Consider the following 10,131-nt stretch of genomic DNA (forward strand, 5'->3'; position numbering starts at 1 on the left):
CCGACGGCGGGAGGAGCCGCTCGTCACTTCCCAGCCTCCTCCCGCGGCCTGCCGCCGGCCCTGCGCGCACCTCCCTACTCCGTCCCTCGCTCCTCGGTGCCCCAACGGGCTTTTCCGCCGCCTCGCCCCAAGGCGATTCCGCAGGCGGGAGCTGGTGAGGTTCCCCAGGCCGATCTTAACATCGCACGGCTTTGCCGCGGCCGTAAAACTGAGGGGAAGAGAGCGGCCGGGCTTTCCCATCCCCTTTACTGAGCCGACTCCGGGAGCTGGAGCGAGCAGCGCCCCACGGGCCACAGGCATCTGCGCGTGAGACACCGCCTGCGTGAGGAGACTGGGGGGCACTCGCTGCGGCTGTTTGCTACGGGTATCTGTCCGGTGCGGGTATCTATCTGCTGCGAGTATGTTTGCTGCGGCTATTTGCTGCATCTCGCGCTGCCGCCGGGCGGACGGCTTGGCGCCAAGAGAGCGCAGCGCGCGAACGGAGCGCGCGTGCGCCTGGTGACGCTCAGCCGCGCTCATGAGAAGAGGGAGGAGGCACCGTTCGCCGGCTCTTGTTAGCAGAGGCGCGCATGCTCCGCTGTCGTCCGGGCGGGCGGAGGTGTGCGGCGGTGCTATCGCGATAGCCGCGCGGTCGGGACGCCATCCTGCCAGTGGCGGTTGCGTAGGCTGCTGGTCGCCGGCCGCTCGGAAGCGAGGGGCTTCCTTCCTGGCAGCAGCTCCCACTGGGACGCGTCGAGGAGCGTACGAAGGTCTCCCGGTGAGCGCGGGGTGAGAAAGGGAGAGAGGGCGGCACCGGGCCGCTGCGAGCCCCTCCGGGCCGCCCGCAGGATGGGCGCGGAAGCGGCCCGGGGCCCGGCCGTGTGCGCGGCGCGGCCCGTGGGGGGGCGGCGTGGCGCCGCGGGTGGGGGAGGGGCGGTGCGGCGCGGCTCTCGGAGCCTCGCTCCCGACCGGCCGCCATTTTGAGCGCCGGAGCCGAACGCGGCCGCCGATCCGACGAGCCTCGGCGGCGTACCGCTTGCCGCACCCCGAAGCCGGGGTTGGGCAGGAGGGAGCTCGGCAGTCGTTCCGAAGTGGAGAGGTGGCGGTGGGGTGCTTGGCGGGGACGGCGTCGGTGGCGGTCGGCGGTGGGGGGGTGGCTCGGGGAGGCGCGGTAAATGGCGGCGGCGCGGGGTGGGAGGGGAGGGAGGGAGAGAGCTCCCCGCCCCCAGTCCGAGACGGGCCGCGCTGCGCTCCCGCTTTGGTTCGGGATTAACGGCCGTGGTTCGGGAAGGGGAAAAGGAGCGGGAGCGCTGCCGGCCGGGCCGTGATGGCAGACAAAGGAGAGGCGGCGCTGCGCGGTTGCGGCCCCTCTGCCGGCACGCCGCGAGAGACAAAAGGTTACGAGCCGGGAGCGCGCCGAGCGGCTGGTGCGCGCCGCCGATGCCCGCGCTGCTGCACTACCGGGGACCGCCGTGTCCACGTGCTCATGTACGAGCGAGTGAAATTGAAATATCCAGGGAATGGAACGAAATATCCATAATGCTGCCAAACGCCGCTTTGTTAATGAAAACCTACCCGATTTGTTGTGTTTTTATGTCTCAATGTTTTGTTTTTTCCTTTTGTTAGCGTTTGATTTAGACAAAAATGGACTGGAGTGGAAAGCACAACGGGCCCACCGATACAACCAACGATGGCACGGTGGTGCGGCTCCGAGGGCTGCCCTTCGGCTGTAGCAAGGAAGAGATCGTTCAGTTTTTCCAAGGTATCTCTAGTATAGTCAAAGCATAAAGACTGTGTGAAAGATAAGTCGATGCTTTGCAAGCCTATAACTTGTAATGGCCGTTAGCGGGGTGGAGGGGGGATTGCTTTGACATAAATTGCCTTGAGTAAGGTGTATGCCCTGTTCAAATAACTGTAGACATAGCAAAGTTGAATATGTGTCTTAATTTAGTGAAGGTGGTGAATGTCTTGTGATTATAACCTGTACGTTAGCGTTTGGAGCGGTTAAATTGCTTGATTGGTAGCTTTGTTTTCTTCATGTAACCTAGGTGGGTGTATGTTCACATAGTTAAAACAAAAAACAAGTATGGCTAAATCCATAAATGTTTAATGAAAGATCGTTGGCTTGTATTGTTGGGTGATGGGGGAACTTAAGAGCTTTTTTTCGTTGTTATTGTTTAGATGCTTTAAGTATTTTCTACAGATGGGAATGTTTCAGCCTTTAACACTGTTCCCCTTGATGGGGTTATTTGTCCTTGGGTTAAAGGGTTGGAAATCGTGCCAAATGGGATAACATTGACGCTGGACTACCAGGGGAGAAGCACAGGGGAGGCCTTCGTGCAGTTTGCTTCAAAGGAGATAGCAGAAAATGCTCTGGGGAAACACAAGGAAAGAATAGGGCACAGGTGGGGATGGAGAGTTTGGGATGGTGTTAAATGGTTATTTTTGGGGGTTGTGGGACAGTAATGCTTTTGGGGGGCTGGGGACTATTATATGGAATGGGGTATTTTAAAGAATTTTTATAACTGATCCTAAATTAACTGGGGAAATACGGTAGATTTGGGGGGCGGGGGAGACAGTATTACTCTGTGTAGATTGCTAAACTTAGAATGTTGTTTCAGTCGTTTTTCATGTAGGGTAATTTGTGATAAGTGCTGCCATAGCCAGACATTGTTTTTCAACAGTATGTTTCTCATACTGAAAAGACATGTTTTATACTTAATTTCTACAGCTAGAATTTTCATGTTGTAATTTTTTGCCGTTGTAAAGTTTTACTTTGATACAATTAAGATTCTTAACAGTTTTGAGGAGGAACTTAAGTTCTATGGTATCTGTAGTCATTTTTATCACATTGTACGTTTAGTTATTTTTCTACTGTTCAGACAGCTTATACGTGAATTCTTATTTCTACCTTGAAAATCCTCTCTTATTTAGATACATTGAAATCTTCAAAAGTAGTAAGAGTGAAATCAGAGGATTCTCTGACATGCCGAGAAGAATGATGGGACAACAACGGCCTGGACCATATGATAGACCATTAGGAGGAAGAGGGGGTTATTATGGAGCTGGGCGTGGAAGTATGTATGACAGAATGCGTCGAGGAGGTGGTGGATATGACGGTGGTATGTTTATCTAATGATAGAGGTTCTGTTGTCAGTTTCATGTTTCTGACGTCTTTGTCAAGAAATAAAGAAATGGCAGTAGCTTCCTGTTAGGTTTGACATGCCTCTTCAAAAGGAATTTTTAACTTGTAATTTTTTGGGGAAGAAAAAATGCAGCTTAGTATTTAAGAGTAATGGATGTTACTAGAAAACTGTTTTTTCAGTAGAATTGGATATCTCAGTTGGATGTGTCAGTTCAGAAATGAGTATTTAATGCTTTACAATGGCACTTCCAGGTGCCCAGAGACTGAAAAATTGACTCTTGTGTATCACTTTGTGATTTCTCAGTAGTAACATAATTGCTCTTTTTCTTCTGTCCATTGTATAGGATATGGTGGCTTTGATGATTATGGTGGTTATAATAACTATGGCTATGGAAATGATGGCTACGATGACCGAATGAGAGATGGGAGAGGTAAAAAATATTTTTTTTAACAGTAAAACATAACATTCCCAAGGCATACATAGTTCTGTTTTTATTTTCTTCATATTATTTTGTAAAGGAAGATGATTGTGTTTGTTTTGTTGAGTTGGGGGTGCTTCTCTTTTTATAATTTATTTAAAAAAAAAAAAGAAAGGGGGTGTGTGTGTTGTTTTTCACTTATCTTTCTTTCCTAGGCATGGGAGGACATGGCTATGGAGCTGGAGATGCAGGTTCAGGTTTCCATGGTGGCGGTCATTTTGTTCACATGAGAGGACTGCCTTTTCGAGCAACAGAGAATGATATTGCAAATGTAAGTAAAATAGCAAAATCAGGCTTTCTGATACCAAGAATCTCTGTGTTCTTCCCTATTCCAAACTTGATTATGGCTCTCCAGTGAGTGATAGCTCTAATACATAGTAACTGAAGTCTTAAGTTACTTGCGCAGGTTCTACAATACTTAGTGAGGTTTTTAAAGGTAATGCCTGTGGTAAGCTTACTGAAGAAGCCACTCAAATTACATTTAACCCCTGTATACTTTTTTATTTCCGGAAATAAGAGACAGATGTTGAAATTTGTATCTTCATAAGACTCAAAAGTTTAAGCTTAACTGAAGATATTAATGTTGTAGAAGACTGACAGTTAGATGTGGTTATGGTTTTCACATTTGTATGTGGCCATGAGCCTTGTTTTAGGGAGACAAGGTGGGAAACCTGTAGGGTGCTGTGTTTCTTCAGAGTGGAAGGCTCACATTTACCCATAAGAGCTCAGTTAAAGGACTTCTACAGAATTTCAGGAATGATGGCCTACTGTATCTTTCTAATAACTGCTGTAGGAAGAGAAATTGACAGCTTTTACTTCTTAGTTCCATAATTGTCCTTATTTTGAGAACCTTGTTTGGCTTTTTTTTCCTCAAAACGAAGTAATGATCTTCCCTTTCTAGGGTGGCATCATATTAGAGCATGTTTCTTAAAGAGAGGTGTGTAGACAAGTATTTTTGTTTGCATCTCTTTTTAAAGAGAGCTTGTCAAGCTCTGTAGCTGGAGTTCTTCCATTTGTATAACAGAAACCTCTAAGTAATACCTTAGAGACAAGTAATTACATTTGTGTGACAGGATGAGAGAAAATTAATACAGTGCTTTGCAAACTACTGGGGCGCCAGAAGACATACCTGGCTTGAATTCTAAATTCATTTGATATATTTTTTTTTTCTTTGTTTTTATTCTTAGTTCTTCTCACCATTGAATCCTATAAGAGTTCACATCGATATTGGGGCAGATGGAAGAGCCACAGGCGAGGCAGATGTGGAATTTGTAACACATGAGGATGCGGTAGCTGCTATGTCCAAGGATAAAAATCACATGCGTGAGTGTCGTGTTCAATTGGGGGTTTAACTGAGTTGATTTCAGTAGGGTGTAAATCAGTATGAGGATTCAAACTGAAGTTACAGTGCTTTAAATATAGTACTAATGATGGACTTTTTGTTGATGATCAGAACAAGTAGATCATCTCAAATTCTTTTCTCCAACTACTGTATGCAGGGTAAACTGTTTTTTTTACTGTGTTTTTTGAGAGTAGGTTTTATTTCCTACAGAACATCGATACATTGAGCTGTTTCTGAATTCAACTGCTGGAGGTGGCTCTGGAATGGGAGGCTATGGCAGAGATGGAATGGGTATGTATCATTTCCAAATACAGCTTGTTTTGCAAAACGTGATGGAGTTGCAAGGTTATAACAGTGCACCTTCTGCTTTTCAGATCAAGGTTATGGCTCTGTTGGTAGAATGGGAATGGGTAATAATTACAGCGGCGGTTATGGAACTCCTGATGGCCTGGGGGGCTACAGTAAGTAGATATTCTTTCTGATTGTGTTATGATTGTCTTTGTGATTGTGTTACTGTGTCTGTGTGTATGTGATGTGGAAGGGTGGGTTTTGTGGGCTGGGAGAAAGGAAAGGGGGTGGCTTAAATAGTAAATCACTGGGGCACTTTTTCATAATTTGGCTATTGCAACGAATATTTTTTTAGAAAAATAGTGCTGAAGTATATCTTAAGCTGATCCTGAACAGTTTTTTATTACCCATCACGTTTTTTTCTCTTTTTAAGGTATGTATACGTGACCTTGTGTCAATTGTTTGCAGGTCGTGGCAGTGGAAATAGTGGAGGATACTATGGGCAAGGCAATATGGGTGGAGGAGGATGGCGTGGGATGTATTGAAGGATAGCCTTGCTTCTACAAAATACCCTGGAAGAAACAACAGTCTCTGGTCTACTAGACTTTCTTACAAAATTTTAATTTCTTTTGTATTTTAAGAACTTTATAATGACTGAAGGAATGTGTTTTCACAATATTATTTGGTAAGCAAGAGCTTGTGATGGGAAAATCTGTTTTCTGTAGGTTTTATTTGTTGCATACTCTGACTTTAAATAAATTTTTATATTCAAACCACTGATGTTGATACTTTTTATACTAGTTACTCCTAAGGATGTATTACATATTCAAGAATACAATTGGTTTGAGATGTTGTACTATGGTTCAATAAAGGTGGTTGTACTGTAACTCCTATGAACACTGAGTTCTATGTACTCTTGGTGTAGTAAATGAGTTTGATACATTCTCTTGTTTAAGGGGAAAAGGGTAGATAGTAGGTAAGCTTACTTGGTAGCAATCCTTCCTAAATCTTTTTGATAAGTTGTATGTAGTAATTTCTCAACATAGCATTAAGCTCAAGCTGTGGAGGAGTCATAGATCTGGCTTTTCTCCCTGTAGTATCAGCAATGCTCTGCAAATGGCGCGATTGCACAAATGCATACTTCCCAAGTTCTGTCATCCACACGCCCAGGCTACAACTGTTTGCTTCCATGCTTTGCTGTAGAACTCTTAGATACTCATTTCACACGTTTTACTTGCAACGCTGTTGCTAATCAAACACTAGCAAAACAGTCAAATGCTAGCAAGTTGAAAGGTACCTTTGCTTTTTTTCTTCACAAACTGCTTTGGGAAGACAATTATTTGAAGCAAGCTAGAATTTTCCTAACACTTGTGTTTCAACACCATTGAGCTTTCTTTTTTTCCCTGCACAGAGCTGGTTTGTCTGTATTTGTTCAAAACATGGCAACCATTATATGAATGAGTTTGGTAGAAGCCAGGCATCTCTGAAAACAACTGTAAGCCCAATATTTGTTAAGTGACACAACCCCAACCACATTGAAAAAAAGTTTTCGTGCATTTGTGACATGTAAGATGTGTAAGAAAAAATGTTTGAAGACACTTACCATACCTGATGTGTAATAAGGTATTTATTCTTCTGAGCCAGTGTGATCTCCCAAATTAACTGCTTTGTCCTCAACGCCTCCCTTAAAATGTCAAATGTAATCTTGGGTATTGAAAGTCTGTCACCTGTTTTGCTAGTACTGTGTTATATATGTAATAAATGTCTTGCTCTGGGAGATAGTAGAATGGAGTTTATTTCACTAGAGAGTGTGCTTGTGTCAATGTTATCAGAAGTAATAGCAGCAGGGCTCATCTGCAGTAGGAAATATTCCAAATACTCAAGTATGGGGCAGAGGAAGGGGAGGAAAGATGACTTGCTTCCATGCCTAGCATGGTTCCATGCTAGTCAGCCTAGCAGTGATGGTGCAGGAAAAAATACCTTTACATCTGACAGATTTCTCTATCAGCTACCTAAATAGGTATCACAGCTCTAATAATTCCTCAAGTATACTTTGCATTCTGTTTTCTGAGAAAGAACACTTACTATTGATTTAAGACTGACATACCTGAGAACAAAGTAGTTGCACTTCAAGCTATTTGGCATCACCAAGTAAGTTACCAGAAGTCATCCTGAATGACTCTTGAATAACAATTCTGTTCTGGAGAGTGAATGCCTTATGCTTGTCCAATCCCTGTTTACACATCGTCCTGTAACGAGAGCAGCGTACAGTATGGACCCTTTTAAGGAACTTCAGCAGTGTTCTGAGAAGAAAAAAAATGATTTTTGAAGTTCACATTTGTTGTATGTAAAGCTGAAATACTTGCTGCAAAGTGTAGTTCTTTTAAAGTGGTTGGTTATCCACTGAGAAGTACTGACTGGTTCCTGCAATCTCTTGTGTGATGAATGCTGGCCATCGGATGGATTTTCCTTTGCTGTCAGAGAAGGAGGGCCAAGTATGTTAACCACCTTTGCAAGAAGGTGAGACAGCTAGTATAATCAGTGGGGGGAGGGGGGGAGAAAGGAGAAGCATATTTCCTATTTGTTAATGCCCTTATATTGTTAAGTTAGAAGGAAATTACCCAAAGGTTGCTCTGATGCTGTGGGAACAATTACAATTTCTTTTGAGGTACACATTAGGTACACCGCATACCTTCATATGCTTGGTTCAAGGAATATTATTTAGAATCACAAGATAATCTGTCACAGAACAAAATTTTATAGAAAGACGAAATTATTACATTATTAATGGAGTAATGGTAGCGTGGTCCAAAAACCTGCTGAAAGTGGGCCAGATACATAGTTTGATGCCAAAGGAAACCTGGATGCCACCTGGAACAGTATACAGCATTCACCGTTTTGTTCAAGGCAGCAATTCCTCTCAAATAAAAGCAGTCTAAGTAGGTTATATGCCATTCAGTGACATTTTTCCACGTAAACAGTGTGGTACAGAGGAATGGAAGAGTTCATAGTTAGGCAGATAGATTGATAATTGACTGCATCTGTATATTACAAAAATTTCAGCACCGGCAGTAACTGCACTATATTCTTATTTTAAAAAATTGCCCATTTTAAATTGTATTTGTTCAGTTGCATAATTTTTGAAAAGATACTGAATCAGGACTGACAGGCATGCTCTATATCCTACATCAGTTTGCCTTCATACTGGGCCCACAAAAAAACAACACAACACTTCAAAACACTCTTAGATCAGAGTACCTTAATGAAGCAAGCAAGCAGCATTTCCTTACATAATTAGCAGGGCAGCTTCCCCATTGCCCAACAAAGGCAGAGACTTTTCAAGCAATGTAAGCAAGTCAATAAAACATTCAAAGTATTCTGCAATGCAAATTTAAATAAAGAGACATTACTCCCAACATTACATTGAAGATCAATTAAATTTATTTTTTTCTAAAAGCTATTTACACATTTACAAACATTTGTATTTTACAAAAAAGTTATACTAGATAATTTTAAAAACTTTTTTTTTTTTTTTTTTTTTTTTTTTTACAAAGGCTACATAAGCAACTACACTGACGTGTCAAAAAGAACAGTTAGTTAGCTCTTGGAATATTAGCTAAATACCAATCCTCAAAAGACACAGCTAAGCTAAACAAAGTGCAATAATGACTAAAAGAAAGACCTGTTTCCAAGCTGCCGTGCTCCTGTCAGTAGGAATTCCAGGCCCATAAATGAACTACAGCTGATTACTGCTAACTGCTCACCAGCACTGACCAGTGTGGAAATTCCATGGCTGGACCCATTCACATGAAGGGCTGAAGGGCAGAGGGCAGGTTGATTCTAGAGCAGTGACACGACAGCGAGGGCTGCTGCTACATACAACCCATCAAAGGCTGTATTTTTATCTGGCTACTAGAAGAACTGAGATGTACATTCCAGCAGAAGTTACCATGGAACATCAACATGAACAGTGGTGGGATGTGTCAGACCTAGCAGAACTCAAAAGCTCTCTGGAAAAAAAGAAAATGTTTAGGAACAAACTGACCTTAGAGAAATAAGGCAACAAAAAGACAAACTTTCTGGTCCAACACAGGCACCACACAAAGGACACGGTCCACAGCTTTTAGTGTCTCTTGGCAGCAGGCTGATGCTGCTCTAGAGCTAAGCATGACTTTCCTGAAAATAATACAAAGACACTTCCTTGAGGCTACAAACAACATAAAGCATCAAAAAATAGGATGGACATCTCTCCATGACAACACTGATAAGGTCAAATTAATAGCTAATTTTGCAAAATAATTTGGCAAAATGCACCCCCTTTCTCCCAGTGCCTAAGGACACAGTTTCTCACCTATCTGACACCATCTCCCTCTACTCCTCTGACTACAGAATTGTCAGTGCAATATTCTTGGAGGTATCAAATCTTGATAACTGAGAGGAAGCAAATGACAAAGATATTTGGCAATAATTTACTGGGCCACCTCCATTAATTTCTTTCCTTACGTTGAAGTACAGTTTAAAACCATTACTCCCATTTTGCTTCACAGCAGCATACTACAGGCAAATTTTACATCACAGTTCAGTTGGACTAGCCTGTAAAAGCAGGTAAATAAGTCACCCTTCTCAAGATCGTAATGACTAAGATACCTATTAACACTGAATCTCCTCTATAAACTGCCCTTCCTTCCTCCAGAAGAGCTTCCAAGTCATTTGTTAGACTAATACTGCGATCTGTAATTTTAACATGTTCATTTTTAAGACATGCATTTTGTGGCTTTGGGTCCCGTCCTCTCTATTTGTATCAACAGAAGTAGTGCTGTACGTTCTGTAGCTGGTTCTTGTTTGCTTTGTTTTACAGAATTAGCTAAATACACAGGGTAATAACTTGTAAAATAATC

At 43.1% G+C, this 10,131-nt stretch overlaps 1 protein-coding gene across 4 annotated transcripts; it reads left to right on the forward strand.

Annotated features, from left to right (window-relative positions):
• Positions 1 to 1,623: 1,623 nt before the first annotated feature.
• On the forward strand, positions 1,624 to 5,778 carry HNRNPH3 (heterogeneous nuclear ribonucleoprotein H3; the record flags this gene model as incomplete). Of its 4 annotated transcripts, none has more annotated exons than XM_079536524.1 (9): positions 1,624 to 1,741; positions 2,246 to 2,384; positions 2,914 to 3,101; positions 3,469 to 3,555; positions 3,759 to 3,874; positions 4,791 to 4,926; positions 5,156 to 5,236; positions 5,320 to 5,406; positions 5,702 to 5,778. In XM_079536524.1, 9 exons carry the CDS (start codon positions 1,624 to 1,626, stop codon positions 5,776 to 5,778), a joined length of 1,029 nt encoding a protein of 342 aa, XP_079392650.1. The 4 variants fall into 4 exon arrangements, with proteins under 4 accessions (XP_079392650.1, XP_079392651.1, XP_079392652.1 ...); XM_079536525.1 differs by having other exon boundaries at positions 2,914 to 3,083; XM_079536526.1 differs by having other exon boundaries at positions 2,914 to 3,056.
• Positions 5,779 to 10,131: the final 4,353 nt, after the last annotated feature.

This window comes from Tetrao urogallus (genome assembly GCF_951394365.1).
Source record: "Tetrao urogallus genome assembly, chromosome: 5".
Classification (NCBI taxonomy): Eukaryota; Metazoa; Chordata; class Aves; order Galliformes; family Phasianidae; genus Tetrao; species Tetrao urogallus.